Raw genomic sequence first — 21,019 nt, 5'->3', positions numbered from 1 at the left:
ATGTTAAAAAAAAGAATGGTCCTTTCTAGTCTCAGTTTCTCAGGTGTTATTAATCAAGAAAGGGTATTGACGAGTGCAAAATGCTTTTTAATTGCATTTACTGAGATACTTATACGATTTTTCTCTTTTATTATGTGGTGAATGACTTTGATTGGATAAAAAGAATGAAATTCATTCTCATTAAACCTTTTCGCTGCCTGCTGTGGGTTTCATTTTTCATTTTTGTTTGAAAGGTCCAATCACAGACCAGTCTAAAAATGTATCCTGAGTTCCACCACACCATAAAAACTTATTAACACGCTTTCTCCACTGGCCTCCTTTTCTTCTAACCAATTTAAAATCTCAATTTAACACCTCTGCGCCCCTCTTCTACTTCCCAATGGCGAACCACCCACCCCTCAGGTTAAGCAGAAGGCATTAGGACGGAGCCAGGACCCCAGGGCTGGAACCACAAGTCCTCCGCACCTTTGGTTGGCCTCGGGGAGCCGCCCGGTGGCGTTGGGACGACTCCTCGGCCTCCGTCGTGTCCCCAGCCGGCCCCAGCCCCTTCCCCTAAGCGCAGGTGCTGCCCCTCCGCCAGGCCGGGGCTGACAACCTCCTCACCTGGCTCTGGTGCCGGGTGCCCCGCCGCCCGGAGGGTGCGTAGGAGCCGCCCAGGCCCGCCCCCTCCTGGCCCCGCGGCTCGCCCGGCCACCGCCCACGGCCCGCCAGCTCCCGGGACCCAGGCGCGCCGCCCCCGGCCGCAGCCTCCTCGGCCCCCGGCAAGGTGCCGGATTTTCCAGCTGCGCGCCTTTAACCCCGCGAGCGAGCCCCTCCCGGAACCCACGGGCGGCGCGCCCAGCCAGAGAAGCCAGTACCCCGAGCGCCGCGAGGAGCGCGCACGCCGACCCGGAGCGCCCCCACTGAGGAGCATCCCCGGACCCGCGGGAGCCCGCCCCGAAGCGCCCGGAACCCGACACACCCAAGACCAGGAACGCCCCCGCGCAGGAGCATCCTTAGACTGGGAGCGGCGCGGGGCCGCGGCACCCCCAGACCGGAAGCACTGCGGACCCAGAGCGTCCTCGCGGAGGAGCGGGAGTGGGAGGACCCGGACCGAGAGCAAACCCAGTCAGGGAGCGTCCCAGACCCAGGACACAGCCCAGGCCGCGGGGCCAGAAGCAGCGCCGCACCCGCGGCCTCGGCCAGCCGAGTTTTGCCAGACGCTTTTTCTTTCTTCAGACTTTCTGTTCTTTTTCAGCTTTCTCTGGTTGCGTTATCTCTTGCGTTACGCTTGCGGCTCCTCTCCTTTCTGGTTTCACGGTGGTAGGAAGGCAGCTTTTGCTCTTTCTCAACTGCCTCGCCATCGGGTGTCCAGGGGAACAGCCGCCCCCTCCCCAGCCTCCGGACGCCTTCTGAAGGTAAGGACAGACCTGCCTCTGCCACCTGCGGCCCCTCCCACTGCCCTCTGCTGCCGGCTGCGGACAAGGGGCGACCCAGCCTCAGGGGCAGGGGTTCTGAAAGATCCGTTAAAAATGCATGCATATACATACAGCTATTATATATAATGTATATTATTTTAAATAATTAGCACATATGCATACATATGTGTGTATCCACACGCATAACTGGTGATTCAGCGTCATCAACTTTCCCTAATAGTGTAGTTTTAGTGGTTAAACCAGTCCCAGTTTTTTTCTAGAAAGGCGAGAACAGCTAAAAGAAGTGATAGTTTTCATTTATTAAGCAGTTACTTGTGTCTGACACTTTTAGATGCATCATTTTCGCTTAAGCCTCCTACAGGCCAAATGCAGTATGCTTCTTCAGAGGAGGGGAACCGAGCCCAGAGAGGTTCAGTAGTTTACCCAAGGGCATCCAGCTACTAAGTAACAGATCCCAGATTCACACCCAGATTTTCCTGATTTCAAAACCTTCGTCTGCATCCCAGGTGCCTCCAGGAGTTAGAAGTCCGGCAGCTGTACTGTGGTTAGCAGACCAACAGATGACTGGGCAGCCCCTTCAGGTACAGGCACCTGAGCTCGCTGTATTACATAACCCCCATTTGGTGCTGTGCAGTGCTGGACTCTGGGGCCCACTTTCCAAATCTGAGGGCCTTGGATGGGCCAGGAGGGGGTAAATTTGGAGGAAACTGGGTTTGTGCAGGTTCTGGGCTAGCTAGAGAGCTTCCATGCGCAGGCAGCCACTGGGCCAAACTGCTAGGACCTCAGGGAGTGTGCAGCTGGAAGTGTGGAGGGTGACCCCAACGGCAGGACCAGGGGTGGAGGCTGGGGAAGCGTAAGGGTAGCAACAGCAGACGTTGTGTGACCAGGACTGTGGGATGGGAATGATTCTCCTGGCCTCCCCAAGAGAAACCTATTTTGAAACCTATAAATTCTTCTTAGAGTGGAAGTGTGTGCACGCATATACACGCTTGTACGTGTGCGTGATGTCCAAGATCATTTTCTCCGCTTGGCATTTGATTGTTTTGTCATCTCAAAAGATGAATGAACAAACACTGTTTGATCATTTCACCTGGTCTAGTCTCAGGTTCCTTGAGAGAAGGAGCTCTGAAGTGGCCTAGCAACTCTGAGTTTCTGTGCATTATTTTTTCTAGAGAACCGTCACTTTGCTCAGAATGGGGTCTATACACAGGGCAGTTGGGCAGAACGAGGAGCTCAGGAGATGACCCTTCAGATGCTCTGGAGGCACCTCTGACTGTGTAGCCTTCGGGGCAGAGGGAGTGGTCAGCTTGGATCTGACCCTCACCCAGGGTCACACAATCTTTGGAAGAGAGCCTTTTTCATTTAGAGAAAACTTCATGCCGTCGGGTGATTTACGGAACGTTTGTGAGTTTTCTTGGGGGGTGTGTGTGTGTGTGTGTGTGCACATACGTACCTACCTGTGCACACATACACGTATTCGTACGTATACATGCACGTATATTTATATCTTAATTATTAGGTGTTCTTATTAATTATATGTTTAGGATATTTTAAATTTACTTTTAAGTATAGAAGTAAGTCCCCTGGATCTGTGTCTGCAAGGATGATTGCCCTAGACTTAACATCAGTCGTTAAAACATACTTTGCAGGATGTTATGATTTAAGAAGCATGTCATAGGTAGAAGATTATCTTAATCTTTTAACAATGGATCAGATAATCACGTAAGACTCCAAACTGTACATATTTTATGAATTTGATGCATTCATTAATTCAGCAAATAACAAACAAGCAAACAAACATAAGATGATAGTACGTCAGTTGGTGATAAGTGCTAGGAATAAAAGAACAAACAAAGTGGGAGAGCAAAGACAGAGAGAGGTGTGTGTATGTGCGCACGCACGTGCTTGCGTGTGTGCACTCGGTCACACGCTTGTGTGTATTCGCTCTCAAGCAGATGTTAGATTTTTCTATGTTAGATTTTCCGTAGATTGCTCAGGGAGGCCCTGTACAATATAACTACAGTATCAACCAACTCTAAAGGAAAGACAGGATTTTTAACTCATGATAGAGTAGTAATTAGGAGCCATTTGGGAAAAATAAGTTAGACCCTATCTTCATACCAAACAACAAAGTTAATTGTTAAAGGGTAAAAAATTAAATGCAAAAAAACCCTATTAAGCCATAAAAATGAAGAAAATACAGGTAGGTATCTATCTGACTACTGAGGGCAAAGGAATGTTCTAAATGTAACAGTTATGGAAAAGTCACAAAAGAATGATAGGTTTGACTGCATAAATAGAAAATTGTCCATATGTTAAGACATCAGAAGAGGAATTGGAAAGGAAAACTGTGCAACAAGTTGAAAAAAAACACTAAAAATTTAAGAACTGGACAAAAAAGCATAAAAAAATGGAAATAAAATAGCTAAAAAATACATGATTAATATTTTGCCTCATTTATACCAATAGAAATGCAGATTAATAAGCCATGAGATACCATTTTACCAATTTAAATACCTACTTAGATTTAAAGAATGAGCGTGCTCAAATGCTTCTGTGGGTATAGGGGAGGGATATTGTCTTTCACTGCTGAGGGGTATGAATAATGACATTTCTGGGTGCGGCTTGGCGGTATGCATTCATCCTGTTTAAAATGTACTCTTTGACTCATAGACTATACTGCCATGAAGTAGCACCAAGAAAATAATAAGAAATGTAGATGAGTAATAATAGCTTAGTGATATTTACTATTCACCAGTTACTATTTGCCGTAGTAACTCATGGAACCTTCACATCAGCTCTGGGAGATAGTATTGTTATTCCCTTTTACGGATGAAGTGATTGAGGAACAGAGATGGTAAGTGACCAGACCAATGTTATTCAGCTGGTAAAGAGTAGAATGAGGATTCAACCAGCCAGTCTGGTGCCAGAGGTCAGGCTCCAAAAACTGATCTGTACTGCCTTACATGAGAAGATGGTCATGGGGTTATTTTATAGTAAAATACATCTTGTAAATTATAATATATCCTCAAGAAGGAATATTGTGTGGCAATTAAAATGATAACAGAGTATTTTCTGACACAGGAAAATGCTGTTTTATTAAGTAGGAACAGCAGGATATGAGATTATTTAAAACCTTAATTATTTGAAGATATATAGAAAAAGTATAAGAGAATGCTAAAGTATTATGCATGTTGAGATTATTTTCTCCTTTTCTATTTTCATGTTATAAGTGTCCTATAATGGGAATATGTTACTTTAGAAATCAGAAAATTTTTTAAGAGAAAGAAGAACAAAAGAAAGAGAAGAAGAAATTTAAAGATTATGAAAAGGCCAAAAAATGGGACCATCATCAAATATAACACTAAAAGAACCCCCAAAATTCCCATACGCAAGAAATGTAATATTTATATCCTCCTACATATATTTCGTTAATACTTACTAGGGTATCTATGACAGATTTGCCTTTTGGAAATGAGTTCCATTATTTAATATCTTAATCTTTTAAATCCATGGTAAGTACATTAAAAATTTTATATAGACACATAGAGCAGGGCAAATGTCAGCTAATTTGCATGCTGGGATCTTAACATGTTTCATATTGAAACTCAGAGTTAACTCATCAGAATGCTGAGTAATCTCATAATAACTTTATCTCTTAGTAAACCTTGATAATTAAAAAAAATCAAACAAAAATCCCCAGCAGTGCCCTTTGCAAGGCTGTGTCGACCTAAACCAGAGGAAACAACACTTTTCATTCTACCTGAGATAAGAGGATGGAGAGAGTTCATAATAGAGTGGTGTGTGTGGGCTGGAGGACTGATTTCAAACCGTAGCCATCTTCTAAGTTGGTTATGAATAGTTGGCACTTTCCACACATACTCTCCCTCTGTCTTTACATTATTGATTATCACCTCTCGGAAATTTCATCAAAGGCTCAGCGATGTTATTCATAAGGCTTGATGTGAAAGGTTTGGCAGTTTAGCCATTAAACTTCACCAAGGATTTGGGCGTTAACAGTACTCTTTTTTAGTGCGGCAGGGGCGGTGAGTGACAGTTGGTGAAAGAATTATTTGGGGTTGAATGGTTACCATGCACCCAGGAAGGCTTCATAAATACTTACTTCAGTACTTTTGGCAGATAGACCTTCTTATCAACCCATTTTGGTCATGAGCAAACAGGCTCTGTGACTTCTAAGTAACTTGCCCGACGTTGCACAGCTTGTCGAGACTCAAGCAGGAACGCCAGTCCAGTGGTGTGGGCCCAAAATCCAAGCTCCTTCCATCGTGCTGTGCTTCCTATGCCCAGTGGGGCTAGGTGTGTGGTATACAGGGAGCATGTGTTTGTTTATGAAATAGACTTGGTGTATGAGCCCCCATGCACCCTTCCTCTACTCTCTCAACTTGTAATTAGTAGAACCAAAGATAGGTTGCAGTAGGATCAAAATTCAACACAGGTTTGCATTCATTGAGTGGGTGTGGATCAGGCATCCGGATGGCAGGAAACTCCCAGATTTGTGTCTTCATTTCCTAAAATAAACACTAGGGGCATGTGAGTGTAGACACGTGCACACACGTGCACACACCTTTTCCTCTTAACAAGGGTTAATCAGTGCTTACTTTGTGGGAGGCGTTGATTTTAGTGATACGGTGATGAACAAAACAGACTTAGTTCCTAACTTAGTTCTGAAGAAAGAACAATATTTAAAAATTCAGCCCATAAGTGAAGATTGTGATGAACATTTTGGTGTGGTGAGAGGGAAAAAAAGCGGCTGGAACACACACACACCTACATGGGCAGACTGTCCATTCATAGGATGGTAGATTTTCTGGAAATACTGTCGTCCTCAACTTTGACTTTGGAGGTAAGATTTAGTAGACCAGACCTAAAATACAGCAAGCTCTCTTGTCTTAGAAATTTGCATTATTAGGGATTTCCCCTGGGTGCCCAAATTTATGCCTTGAAATTTTATTAATTCTACATGGCTGGAAGTTCTGAGGAAAACTGGTGACTCTATGAAGGGATATGAAAATTTGCTGGGCTGATTTTTTTAAAGTCTGTATGCCAGACGACTTTTTAAAACCTCCTGCGTGAGACAGGTATGCTTTTGTTTGAAAGTCTTGGCCGAACCTGTCTTATTCTGTTTTCCAGAGAAACCATCTGAAGCAGAATCGTAAACATGCATCGTAGAGAAATACCCCTGACACTTTTGGTGCTTATGTTTATAAGCACCTCAGGTAAGTAGTTATAATCAATCACAAACATACTTCATTGGTCGTCTAGAGGGAATATCAAAGTTTGGCTTATTTATGTGGGGGTGGTTACTGAAGATGTTGGATTTATTAAAATTTGTGGTTTAAAATTTTACTTAAGAAAGTTGCCAACCATTTGGTATGCCTGGAATAGAGAATAAAAGATTCATAGCGGGCTTCCCTGGTGGCGCAGTGGTTGGGAGTCTGCCTGCCGAGGCAGGGAACACGGGTTCGTGCCCCGGTCCGGGAAGATCCCACATGCCGCGGAGCGGCTGGGCCCGTGAGCCATGGCCGCTGAGCCTGCGCGTCCGGAGCCTGTGCTCCACAACGGGAGAGGCTACAACAGTGAGAGGCCCGCGTACCGCAAAAAAAAAAAAAAAAAAAAAAAAAAAAAAGAAAGGATTCAGCCCTATGAGTTTATGTAGAGAGAGCAGGAAGTGAAAACTTTTATCCTGAAATACATTTGTCTGAGATAAAAATTTGCTTAGTTTCACGTTATTTGAAACTGAAGCGATCACAGCCGTCCTTGTTACTGATTTTTACAAAGTTTTAACACATTGTTTCCTCCCCGAAAGGAAGGCAAAAATTCATCTCATTATCTAGGTAGTGAGGAAGGTGAGTGGGAATACCTTACAGATCTTAAAGAAAATATGAGAGTTAGAAGGAATACATTAGAAAGAGTCTGCTCGGACCAGGAAGACAGGTAGGCTTTGCGTCCGGTGTCAGGTACCGATTTTAATTTATTAGAAGTCACTGCTTGGAGACTCTCACTGAGAAGGTTCTGAGACCTCAGCAGGTTCTCTGAAGAAGAGTTCCGTGATTGATTAACAAGGTTCTCCAAAGGCTTTGGAGAAGAAAGAAGGGGCACGATTGTTGATTTGCCTTGATCCAGTATCTGGAGGAGGGAAGACATGAGCGCATGTCCCCTACTTTGAGAATTACTAATGAAGAGATTACAGTTTGGTTATTGATACTTTCAAACAATTCAGGTCCAATATCTGGGTATATTTACTTAAGAGGATCTATGTATCGTTGAGATCCGTACAGTGCAACATTACCCAGGTGTTAAGAGACAGACCTCTTCTTGTTGATACGGAAGGACCTGTCAGAACAGGTGAGAGAGACCAAGATGTAGGAAAGTGTGCACCACATGAAAAGGCCCCCTGCTCTAAAGGCCCCTATGGACATAGGCTGATAACCTTGCTCCCAGGTTATTATGAAAACATGCTGCAGGCTCCCAACAGCCACACAGCCTTTGCTGTAAGGGTGCTAGGGTCCCAGCTCTATGTCCTTTGAGGTGTTTGAAGAGCACCTTTTGTGAAGGGGTCTCTCTAGGCAGACTTGACAATATTTTACGTGTCAGATTCATTTAGCTGAAGTTGGATGACCTCCTATTATTGCCGAAACTCAAGACAATTCCAAACCCAGACATCATTGCAGAGGCTGTAGTCTCTTGACCCTACTGGATCGTGGTGCTCCATTCTTGTAAGATGGGGAGGGTGTTCTGGGCCATCCATACACTTTGAGCTCCAGTCATTTCTCCAATCAAAAGCCATTTCAAATCAACAAAACCTGCAATGTTAAATGTAAGATTAGATCTCTGAAGCCATTAGCTGCGTGGGGAATATGAACTTTCAACTGCCAACCATGCACCCTGGAGAGTATGAGTTCCAGGCTAGGTTTCTTTAAGTGATAACTGTCCCCAAAGAGGAATAAGTGCCTATGTCTGTACAAACACCGGCACAGGGGTTCATAGAAGCTTTTTTTTTTTCATTGATTTTTATTGGAGTATAGTTGATTTACAGTGTTGTGTTAGTTTCTGCTGTACAGCAAAGTGAATCAGTTATACATATACATATATCCACTCATTTTTAGATTCTGTTCCCATATAGGTCATTAGAGTACTGAGTAGAGTTCACTGTGCTATACAGTAGGTTCTTATTAGTTATCTATTTTATATATAAGAGTGTTTGTATGTCAAACCCAGTCTCCCAATTTATCCCTCCCCCCCGACCTTTCCCCTTTGGTAATCATGTTTGTTTTCTACACCTGTGACTCCAGTTTTTAAAATAGGTTCATTTGTACCACATTTTTAGATTCCACATATAAGCTATATCATCCGCTATTTTTCTTTCTGTTTCTGACTTACTTCACTCAGTATGACAATTTCTAGGCCCATCCATGTCGCTGCAAATGGCATTATTTTGTTCTTTCTTATGGCTGAGTAATATTCCACTGTATATATGTACCAGGTCTTCTTTATCCATTCCTCCATTGATGGACATTTAGGTTGCTTCCGTGTCCTGGCTATTGTGAATAGTGCTGCAGTGAACATTGGGGTGCATGTACCTTTTCGACTTATGGTTTTCTCCAGATATATGCCCAGGAGTGGGATTGCTGGATCATATGGTAGCTCTCATAGAAGCTTTTTCATGATTGACCAAAACCTCGAAATCACCCAAATGTTCAACACCAATAGAATGGATAAATAAATTGTCAAATACTACCACAATTAGATACTACATAACTATGAAAAAGAGAACAGATCACCACTACATGCAGCAACATGATTGCCCATCATAGACGTAATGATGTCCAAAAAGTCCAGACACAATAGAGCACATGATGTATGACTTCTGCACTTTGTTATATGTAGATTATTTCCTAAAACTAGAAAATAAATCAAGCTGTTAATGACCTACCATCCTTTTAGGTGTCAGTTAAAACTAACACCCACATTTACACATGCATCACACCTTCTAAGCTGAAGTCCTGAATTGTGAGATGAAGATTTAATAACAACCACCAGATGCAAGGTTGATGTTCACTAAATGTTGTGCTTCTGGGTAGGTTTGACAGCCATGTTTTCAAAGAGTGTTTTTGCCATTAGAGCCACCTCCTCTCTACCTTGTGGTTAACAACCTTGTGGTTAAAATCAGACAATTGCTTTGAGAAATAAACCCTGACTATAGAGAAAGCATGTTCTCTGTGGCCTCAGAGAATTGCTCTGTTCAGTTTAAGAGTTCTCATTCTCAAAATACAGCCAAAGGTTGCTGCTGAAAGACAGGATACAGGGAAGGTCCATTCACACTGACTTTGAACTGCTGGAAGTGAAGAAGGAGGGAAATGATGACCCTGTACAGCACAAAGGATCAGATAAATTTCTAAAGCCAGAGTATCTGGGTTAGTTGAGAAAGAAGGAAGAAGAGAGAGAGAGACAGAGAGAGAGAGAGAGAGAGAGGAGGGAGAGGGAGAGGGAGAGAGAGAGATCTCAGAAAGAGGAAGTGACAGATACCCAGATTTGCAGTGAGTCAATATGAATTAATTATCAGTATGAACTGTTTGCATCATGTATTGAGTATCCACGTGGTAACCTAGAGAGGTAATGGATTTATACACATGTAGGCGCACCTTTAACCATCCCCACGTCTGCCCGGGGAATGGTTAGGTAGAGTGGTTGAGAACAAGACCCGTGAGACTTCTGACGATACAAGTGGAAAACTCTGCGGTCTGTAGGTTTCTCTTTTTATTATCCTTGGAGATTCCTCAGCTAGGGATGTTTTGAGGTAGGTGTGGCAACACTGTGACTTTGGTGGCTTTCCTTAAGAGGAAGCTGTAATGTGTAACATTTCTTTTAAAAGATTACAGTGAATTTATGTGTCTTCTAGCTTTGGTAGGTTAAGTTCCGGTATCTTCCTGTTTGGGAGAAGCTGTTGGAAGGTTTTTCTGTCTTCATTTATATTCTGAAAGTGCCTTAGTGTTAGAAAGACTGACCTCCTGTTTTTTAGTGTTGGAAAGATTGACCCTAAAATAAAAGAATCCACAGAAATGAGACATTGAGACTTTTCACGATGCCACTGACCCAGCTTCTTCACCTAATGCATTAGGGAAAAAAATTTACCTTTGTTATTCTGTTTTTATATTTTTCTTTTACTTTGCTAATCTTTAGAAGAAACTTGTACCTCGCGTCTTCACATTACTGCAGTTGAAGGGGAACCTTTCTATCTGAAGTATTGTTCATCTTCATCTGAGCATGAGAATAAAACAACCACCATAAAATGGTACAAAAATGAATCGCATGGACCCCTTGAGCTGAGCTCGAGTAGTTCACCCAGAATTATTTTGCTCGATTATGTTTTGGAGTTTTGGCCAGTTCATTTGAATGACAGTGGATCTTACTCTATCCGAATGGGGTGAGTATACCTTCTCTTTGTGTTGGCGTATTTCATAGCACTCTTGGACTTTGTTCGGCAAATCAAATATACAGTCATTGGGAAGGTCAGATACTCCATCCATTTCCTTCTCCCTACTCTTCCTACAGCATGAAATAAATACTTCATTCTTGAAAAATTAAATTAAATACTGCCCTGTGTTTATTTTCTTAGTAATCGTAATGAAAGGAGATGACCTTAGTATGATTTACTTTTAGGTGATCCTTGCCAAAGATAAGTGAGGATTGAATGAAATTCATTTTTAAATTCAGCTGCTTCCATTGCCTAGAGCTGCCGGTCAAAGGAAATAAATGGCGAGCGCTTCGTAGTGTTATGAGCAGGTAGTGAAGGAGGGCAGTGTCAGCTTCCTGGGTGGTAACATCAAGCTGGGGAGATGGGTTGGTATTGGTGTAGACACATCCTAGTCCAGTTTTCAGGGGTTTGTTGAGAGCCAGGTGGCGGTACTGGTGAAAGACGTGTGTGTCAGCCAATGACAAATTTATAGCCAGGGACAGTGACAGACGGGAACACCGAAAGGGCTTTGCACAGCCTTCTCAGGCTAACCCTAGAGTCTTCCAGGGTATTCGTAGTCAAGAATCCTAAATTCTGTGAAATGACGGCAACCCACTGAATGTGTCCATGATTATTACTGAACTTGGTTCTCTTTATACTTTATTTTGTGAGATGGGGAAGGAGTAACTGGGACAAGAAAACTTCTATGTGATGAACCGTTAGTGAGAACATTGATGGCATAGTGTTTATCCAGTACATTTGTGATGTTGTGTCTGTACTTATGTATGTGTGTTTTTTTTTTTTTTTTTTTGCGGTACGTGGGCCTCTCACTGTTGTGGCCTCTCCCGTTGCGGAGCACAGGCTCCGGACGCGCAGGCTCAGCGGCCATGGCTCACGGGCCCAGCCACTCCGCGGCATGTGGGATCTTCCCGGACCGGGGCATGAACCCGTGTCCCCTGCCTCGGCAGGCGGACTCTCAACCACTGCACCACCAGGGAAGCCCCACAGTGAAATCTTGATAGCACTCCTGTGGTTTTGCACAAAAAGGGGTCATTTTGGTTTGTTTTTATATATGGGAACTCCCAGGAGTTAGAAAGAAGTTCAGAAACTCTTGTTAACCAATGAATTTTATGTGACCTTTTAAGAGGGACGATTCCAGAAGTAGGTCACAACTGGGTCTTTTCAAACTAAGGCAGAATGTATACTCACAGTAGGGGTAGAGGAGGAAGAAGATCTCCCTAATCCTGATTGAAGAAAGACGTGATTCAAATGCACAAACTATTCTGGAGAAGGCAGAAAGGACAAATTGATGGGGAGAGTCAGTCATCTACAAATTTCACTTGGAGACAGGGAGGGACAGGGGCATTAACTGTCTTTCTGATGTGAAAGGTGGAGAACACAGCCTGGGGTAGGAAGAGAAAGTGGACTCGTCAGGTGGAGGCAGGATGTCAGAGAGGCATGGAGGGGCCAGGAATAGGACAGGGAGGGTGGCGGGCTCAGAGTGCTGTGTGATAAGCTTTGAAGCGGTTGGAGGCTGATGAATAACACGAGACTAAAGCGATGGTGGGCGCAGCAGCCTTGACGGTGGTTTTGAAAATAAATGGGACCCTACACAGGAGAAGGTCGTTTTGAACACCTGAGAGCATTGAAGATAGAAACTTTTTCAAATATAGTGCAACTGGTGAACAGTATTCTGTTTTTGCACAGAGGTGTGAGTGTGTGTGTGTATGCATGTGTGTATGGGTGCCTGTATGTGTGTGTACATCATTTGGGTGAGTGAGTCTTTGTAGTTTTGTGTGGGAGTCATCAGTGACCAGACCCTACTCCTGGAATCCTCCTTTAATTTTTCAGGAGTCCTCTACTAATAATCAAATGTCTCTGGAGACTGATACTTTAATCCTACAGTGAAAATCGCATTGTCTGATCAAAGTTTTGTGAGCGTAAAGTATTGTACCAAGCACTCCTGGCCTTGAGGGCCAAACTGATGTGCGTTTGCATCTTGGCCCGACTGTGTACCAGGTGTGTTACCTTGGGCGAGTTACTTAACCTTGCCTGAAGGTTAGGTTTCTCATCTAACGTAAGGAAAAGAGTCATCTCAGTGCACACACGTGGTACAATACCTGGAACTCTGCGAGTGCCAGTCTTCTGTCCATCTGATTGTAGACTCAAAAGGAGAGCTGGAAGAGCCTCTGGGGGGCGAGTACAGATGTGTCAGGCACACAGGACAACGTAACCTCGTGTCGTGTTTAGTAGATGGATCTCTATGTAACGTGCAGTTCAAGCAAACATGAGACTGCAAACATTTTCTTTTTTAAAAGATCATTTCCACTACTATATTTAAAATGGATAACCGACAATGACCGACTGTATAGCACAGGGCACTCTGCTCAATATTATGTAACAACCTAACCCCCAAAAAATTCAAAAAGAATTTGAAAAAAATAGATACATGTATATATATAACTGAATCACTTTGCTGTACACCTGAAACTAACACAACATTGTTAAGCAACTATACTCCAGCATAAAATAAAAAGTTAACAAAAAGATCGTTTCCAAAAATGCTGTTAAAATTTTTTCCTCCTCTATATTCCTAACTTCTAACCAGAAGGAACAACAATGGCATCTATTCAAACTAATTTTTGCTTAGTAAGGTACTTAAAGTGCTAATATGACTACATGGAGAGCAGCCACTCCAGACATGGTTTACTCAACAGTAAGAGAAGAGGATAGGAACAAAGTGTCCTGAGAAATATAAAATGCAGTGTATATATACAGACCTTCAGAAAGCATTATAGTCCTCATGAAACCACCTCCACTCTCCCATCCTGGGTTAAGAATCTTTGAACCTGTCCATCTCTAAAGACCATTGACGTTTTAAACATTTCTGTCCTGACATCCATAATACATATGGTCTGATGTAGGTTTGTGTGTGTGAGTGTGTGTGTGTGTGTGTGTGTGTGTGTGTTTAGGACATCTCGGGTTTTTCTCATTTACTGCCCCCTACCCCCGCTCCCATGGCAGTTATTAAATTTCTTGCTGCACTGAACCAAAAAGAGACAGAGCAGAATTGGGGCATCAATGAATGAATCTCTTTATACAAAAAGAAGGGAAATTTTTCACTGGATTGGTTACTAAAAGGTGGTATTTGCAAAGTCTCTGTACTAATGATAAAATATGTCTAACCCTTTATTTCCTAGAAATGATACTCATGACTGGAAATTAAATGTCATCAGAAGACCTAAACACAGCTGTTTTACTGAGAAACAAGTAATGAGTAAATCTGTGGAAGTTAAAAAATCTTTGCAGATAGCCTGTGAACATAGTTACTATCAAAAACTGGTCAACAGAACGTTATTGTATAAGGTAACGCTTTTAAAATATTTTAACTTAAAACTTGACAGAAAAGACAAAATTCCAAAGTGAGGGTCTGATGGCTGTGAAGCATTTTGGTCTTGTAACATACAAACTGTGAGTCCACACAGCTGAGGTGGTCTGTCTGAGCTCCTACATGTAACGCAGGTGTCAAGGTTCCTGCCCCGTGTTGGGCATTCAATAAATGATAACAGCTTCCTCTCCCTTCCTTAATTTTCCTTTTCTTTCAAAAAATTTAATTTTTAGGAATGCTAGTTCATTTTATTCTGCTGCATATACTTAAAAATTTAAATTCTGTTGTATATGTTTGTTCTGAATATATGCATTTACAAAATTGGAAGATGGAAGAAATGAATGATGAGGATAGCAGAGATCATTCATAATCCCACCAGCCAGAGAATGGGGTTTTTCTGCATGTAAACATCTACTTTTAAAAAGTGGTATTTTCCTTTGTCCACTAAAAATTATATTGTGATGATTTCTCCACATCTTTAAACATTTTCCCAAACATGGATTCCATGTGTATACACTTGTATCTAAGCCCCTGTTATTGGACATTTGTTAATTTCCTACTTTTCACTATTATTTATAAGGCTAAAATAAATATCATTCCCATAACTCAGGAGGTGTATTATGATTTTATTCTTTAACTAAATCCCTAAAAGTAGAATAACTGGGTGAAAGGCTATGAGCATGTTTATGGCTTTTGATTTAAATTATCAAGCTGCTCTCCAGGCAGCTACACCAGTTTAAAACCCTCTTTTTCTCATATCACTACCACATGGGAATGGATACTTTTTAAGAACATTTAAAAATCTGACGTGCAAACCTTCTGTAACTCAGTATCCTTCCCCCAGTTCTTTCCTTAATAACAAGTTAAACATTTTTATGTATTTACTACATCTTAATATTACTTCTCTTGTGAACTATTCTCTTCGGTTGATGTACCTTTTACTTGTTGAGTTGTAAGAGCTCCTTTAGACAATCCTATGGAAATTGTATATACACAAGTATATATGCAGTCACATAATATGCATACACATACATGCACACACACAGCACAAATGATATTATTTCTATAGAGGAACAAATCTGAAAGGTGTAACTCTGTCATGGAAACTTTGAAGAGCTGTGAGAGAGGGTGGTCTGAAGAGATGACCTTGAGAAAGTTCAAGCTACTGATGATGATTCCTTAGAAATGTTTGTTTGTAGCTTTCGCCTGAACACTGTTTACTTGTGATTTTTCAAGGGAAGCTCTTATCCAAAATGTTTTCCAAATATCTGTATCAGCCCTGAGTTGACTTGACTCTATTTCCTGTCACGTGTACAAATGTTTTTACAGTATATATAAATGTGTGGGGATCAGTGTACTGGGTTTTAAGAAATCCCTCTATGCAGGTATTTGAATTTAGAAAATAGACGTATTGAGAATGTTTTTAGCTAGAAAATTGAGGGGAGGGGAACAAGGAAGCTAAATCAGTAAACGATTGGAAAAAAAATAGAGATATTTTTATATGCCTTGGAATTGATATTTTAATATGCCTTAGAAAAATAAGTTGGGGTTTATAAAAATTTGGTGTATGCAGAAACAGTTCACTGATGTGAGATACACATGTGGGTGCTTCACAAGCCCATTCTAAGCATCCTCTGGGTCTATCTCCACTTGCTACCAGCTTTGGCAGCTTTGAGAGGAGTCTGTGGGCAGTAGCTGCTCCTTGGTTGGTATTTACAGGAACAGTGTCACCTAGTGAAGGTTAGCAATTTAGTTTCCCTTTTCCCGTCTCATTCTTAGATTGCTTCAGAACCTATTTATTGGTACCTGATGGCTGGATTGAAAAAGGTGGCCTTTTTGTTATTATTCATTCCTACAGCATACAGAAATTTGTGATACAGAGACATGTTTGTGTGTGCCTATACATTGGAATATTTTTCATGCATTTCTCATCAGTCCACTGTCTTCTGGTGGAGGACATCAATGGGTATGGGTAGTCTGCTAGGTACCTGGTTCTCTGAGTAATTCTGTTCCTACCTCCACTACCCATCCCCAGGATGGGTAGTCCTGAATACATGGAATTCAGCTAAAAGCATTAAGAAATAGAATTGCTTGGAAAGTTTTGATCCAAGCGGGGATTTTTTTTTGTTGTAGTGGTTTTTTTTCCTTTCTCCTCTTCTTCCCTCTCTTTGTGTGTAAAGAGAGAGATTAAAGGAAAATGAGGAAAGCAACTACAGCGCCTCCTATACTCTATTTCCCAGCATGAATTAATAATAATGATAATACCAGGAATGGGACTCTGTTTCATTGTTCCAGCAGAGGCAGTGCCAGATCACTGAGACGTTTGCTCAGAAATTGCTAGTTTTTATTCTATTTCCCTCTTTCTCTAAAGATCTTTAACTTTAACATTTTGAATTCTTGTCCTATGATACCACTCTCACTTAAAATATTTTAACTTGCTTTTTTTAATAACAGAACTGTGAAAAGATACAGAACAATCGAAACCCATTTTTAAAGAAGAATGCAGAGTTTAAAGATCAGGGATATTACACCTGCATGTTTTTCCTTCTTCGTAATGGCAAACTATTTAACGTCACCAAAACCTTCAATATAACAATAGTTGGAGGTAAGAGAAATCTTAGAATCGGGAAAAAACAAATGTATCGTAGTAAAATGGAATATTTTCTTTTTTTCGAAAGCCGTACGGAAAGCCTGAGGCAAACTTAGTTGGAGTCGTGACCACATCACTAGTTCAAATTTAAGGGTGAAAATCATTTCGGCATCACCTGCCATGCTGAAAAATTTTGGTGGGGGATAATAATGAAGGTTTATATAGGTGAACCTCTGATGCGTCAGTTCTCTTATTTGGTATTTGACTAAATTGTGGAATCTTTTGTTATTAAGCATCTGCTTGCACTCAGTAAATACTTATCGATGGGTGTCTATACTCAGTAAACTGTACTGAGTATTGGGAGGTAAGGGAAGCATAGAAATACAAAATGGAGTGAATAATGTACGATTCTCAGGAATTTGATTATAGTCAGGAAAGGTTGAAGCCAAATCCGGCCTCTGTACCCCGACACCAAATTAAATCTCTGAGGCAGAGTTGTGGGTGAAGTAGAAAGAAACAGCTTTATTGCTTTGCCAGGCAAAGGGGACCACAGCGGGTTCATGCCCTCTAGACTGTGTCGGGCCCTGGAGCGGGTCGTGAGGAGTCTTATAGCGTTCAAGGAGCAGGGCGTGGTCAGCTCGTGGACACTCCTCTGATTGGCTGGTGGTGAGGTCATCGGGAGTCGGCATCATCAACCTTCTGGTTCCAACCGGTCTGGGATCTAGGTGCTTACTGTAGTCGACCTAAAAAATATGCACAACCTAAAAGCTGAGAGTTATGTTTTATTCGGTGGGAATTTTTAGGATTTCAAACCTGGGAGGCAGCATCTCAAGTAACCCTGCGAGAACTGCTCCGAGGAAGCGGGGGGGGGGGGGGGGGGGGGACCCAGGTTATATAGAAGTTTTGCAACAAAGGGCAGGTAGTCTGAACGTCAAAAGATTATTGTTAATTAAAGAAAGCCAGATATCCCAAGTTAAGGAATTTATCGCTTTTCTATGTATGGGAAGATGCAAGAGTCTGGGCTGTCTGGCATCATTCCTCTGATGTGCACCTCAGCTATCTGGGACCAGTATCCTGTGTTTTCTCACCCTGAGTTTCTTCAGGGCACCCTAAGGAGTGGCTGCAGTCTGATGGCTGCTGGATGGTAGGTATTCTTTCCATCCTGGGTTTCCTCAGGGCTCACCAGCTCCCTTGGAGGGCTGCAATCGCTGATGACTGTGACATCCTTTGTTTACTGATATGGCAGGAAATATTCCATTTATCACCATTAACTTCTCCCGCCTGGAGGGGGTTTCGGTATCTGCAGAACAGCTGAAATATATCGTTGTGTATATCCCTTGAAGGGAACCGGGACCCTGCCCCAAGGCTGCACTGTTGTGTCCTGACTGCTCCTCCCTTGTCTCTGCATCCCCTCCCTTCCCTGATTAGCATCTGTTTGAACCTGTCAGTGGAACTTGGGGAAGGTCCTGGAGGCTGAATGAAGCCTATTTCCTGTAATCCAGAAATGGGGGACATAGAAAGGCTTTTGTGCCCAGGAGCCCCGCAGGGTCCTGCCCCATAGAAGCACCGTAGAATATGAAATTGGAGTCATCTGTGAGGTGTTCAGGGTGCAGAGAGAGTCCAGAGGAAGAATAGATGTCAGAGGCTCTGTTTGAGCTGGTTCTCAGAGGCTGCGTGTGATGGACGGGCAGAAGGACGTGCTGGGGTCGGGCTGGAATAAGAACGTATAAGGAGCACAGACGTGGCTGTGGAAAAGGGCTGTATATTTTGGGATGATGGCTACTCGTTTGGTTTATCATGAACCCAGACCATATATAATGGAAAAACTGAAGCCTGGAATTTTAGGGTGACAGAGACCCTGGAAGTAATTTAATTAAACCCTATCCAGTGAAGATATCCTTCATATGACTCAACCAATAATAGATCATTCAGGAACTACCGTGGAAATTACCAAATCACACAGCAGACGGGTCCAGATTTTTTTAAATTAATTAATTAATTCACTTTTGGCCGCGTTGGGTCTTCGTTGCTGTGCACGGGCTTTCTCTAGTTGCGGCGAGCAGGGGCTACTCTTCATCACGGTGCACGGGCTTCTCATTGTGGTGGCTTCTCTTGTTGCAGAGCACGGGCTCTAGGCACGCGGGCTTCAGTAGTTGCAGCACGCAGGCTCAGTAGTTGTGGCTCGCGGGCTCTAGAGCACAGGCTCAGTAGGTGTGGTGCACGGGCTTAATTGCTCCGCAGCATGCGGGATCTTCCCGGATCGGGGCTTGAACCCATGTCCCCTGCATTGGCAGGCGGATTCTTAACCACTGCGCCACCAGGGAAGCCCTGGGTCCAGATTTTAAGGATTGATTGTAGAGAAGTCTTTTTTTCTTATTGAGTCCAATTACTCCTTCTTGTAGCTTCCACTCACTGTTTGTGTTTGCCTTGAGTAACCCCACAGATTGTCTGGTCCCTTCTGAAAATGACAGCTCCTTCGAGTGTCTGAAGACAGGTGGCTGACCCACCCTTCACGTTCTTTCCCATCATCCAGGAAGCTGTAAACTCCTGGGATGACTCATTCAACAACGTTGTGGGTTCACGGTTACCGGAGCTCGTCGACTTTAGCAGCGTTTTCCCTCTTCTCTCCAGCCATCCACTTACATAGCTGTACTCCACACATTGCGAATGGACAAAGCACCACAAACTTCCTGTCTTCAAGCTGCACAGATGTGTTAGCTCACAGTGCTGGAGGTCAGAAATCTGAACTGGGTTCACTGGGCTGAAATCAAGGTTTTGGTAGGATTGCATTCCTGCTGGAGGTTCTGGAGGAGAATCGATTCCTTGCCTTCTGCAGCTTCTAGAGGCGCCTTGCATCCTTGGTGCACGCCACGTCCTCCGTCCTCAGAGCCCACAGCGCAGCATCTTCAGATCTCTTTCACCTCTTCCTTCATCTCGTCATCTCCTTTTCTGACTCTGACCATCTGCGTCCTGCTTATGAAGATGCTTGTGATCACACTAGGCCCACCTGGCTAATCCAGAACACCCTCTGTATCCGGAAATCCTAAATTAAATCATATTGCAAAGTCCCTTTTGCCGTGTAAGGTATAATATTCAGCATCTGGGGGTTAGGATGTGAACACCTTTGGTGGGGGGACATTATCCTGCTTGTCACGCCCCATAACCTGCGTATCCCGTAACTAAATTCTTAAACTCAATAAGTTCTGTTTATCTACCTTAAATCCTTCAGTTTGACTTTCTTTAATATCGTATAAATCCTACATCTCTGGTCCCTTGACACTTCCACCGCCAACTCCCTCCCTTCATCCATCTCTGCTTTCTGCCCATCAGCTCCTCTTTCCTTCCTTCTTGGAAGGAGCAGTAAGAGCATCCATTATTGGGCTTCCCTGGTGGTGCAGTGGTTGAGAGTCCGCCTGCCGATGCAGGGGACACGGGTTCGTGCCCCGGTCCAGGAGGGTCCCACATGCCGCGGAGCGCCTGGGCCCGTGAGCCATGGCCGCTGAGCCTGCGCGTCCGGAGCCTGTGCTCTGCAATGGGAGAGGCCACAACAGTGAGAGGCCCGCGTACCGCAAAAAAAAAAAAAAAGAAGAAGAAGAAGAATATCCATTATCCAAAGAGCATGTGCACAAGACCAGGAATTGTGCTAGATCATTGAACCCTGTGAGCTTGTGACTGTGGCTGAGTTAAATGACTGAGTTTTTCTCTGCCTCTCATTCCTCACTAGTGACATGGGACAGTAATGAGTTGAGTCATCCCTCAGAGGGTTGCCTTGAGGACCGAGTGAGTGAGGTTGTAGAGCCTTGATAGTGGTGCCAGGGACATGGAAAGCTCTGTTATTACCATCTTAGTATTACCGTCTCCCGTCTCCTCACTCCCATATCCCCACACTGCCCCACGTGCTATCCTTCTGTCTTAACCACCCATCTTGTTTTCCTCGTCTTCTTGGAGAACGCCACCTGTGTCTTTCAGGACTCAGCTAAGTGTCCGTCCTCCTCCGTGCTCCCACAGCCTCTTGTTCTTATTTCTGGTTGCTCTCAGAATCAGATGACATGTCTGTTTCTATCACTAGAATGAGAGCTCCTGGAAAGAAGGGATTAACCTGTGTTCTATTCCTCATGTTGGTCTCTCCTGTACTTACGACTGGACCT

General features: G+C 43.3%; 1 protein-coding gene across 5 annotated transcripts in view; it reads left to right on the top strand.

Annotated features, from left to right (window-relative positions):
- The first annotated feature begins 742 nt into the window (after positions 1-742).
- IL18R1 (interleukin 18 receptor 1) overlaps positions 743-21,019 on the top strand; it is a 40,051-nt gene continuing 19,774 nt past the window's right edge. Inside the window, exons 1-5 of one of the 5 annotated variants that reach the window (XM_019931257.3) lie at positions 743-1,397; positions 6,570-6,655; positions 10,620-10,863; positions 14,094-14,259; positions 16,736-16,886. In XM_019931257.3, the coding sequence (XP_019786816.2) occupies positions 6,598-6,655; positions 10,620-10,863; positions 14,094-14,259; positions 16,736-16,886 (619 nt within the window). In that variant the 5' untranslated portion in view covers positions 743-1,397; positions 6,570-6,597. Of the gene's footprint in view, positions 1,398-1,914; positions 2,000-6,567; positions 6,656-10,619; positions 10,864-14,093; positions 14,260-16,735; positions 16,887-19,404; positions 19,605-21,019 lie in introns of those variants that run through there. The other 4 variants (XM_019931255.3, XM_073790964.1, XM_073790965.1 and 1 more) reach the window with 4 other exon arrangements.

This window comes from Tursiops truncatus, chromosome 14, assembly GCF_011762595.2.
Source record: "Tursiops truncatus isolate mTurTru1 chromosome 14, mTurTru1.mat.Y, whole genome shotgun sequence".
Lineage (NCBI taxonomy): Eukaryota > Metazoa > Chordata > Mammalia > Artiodactyla > Delphinidae > Tursiops > Tursiops truncatus.
The sequence above is the reverse complement of the archived record's forward strand: the minus strand, read 5'-3'. Positions and strand labels throughout refer to the sequence as shown.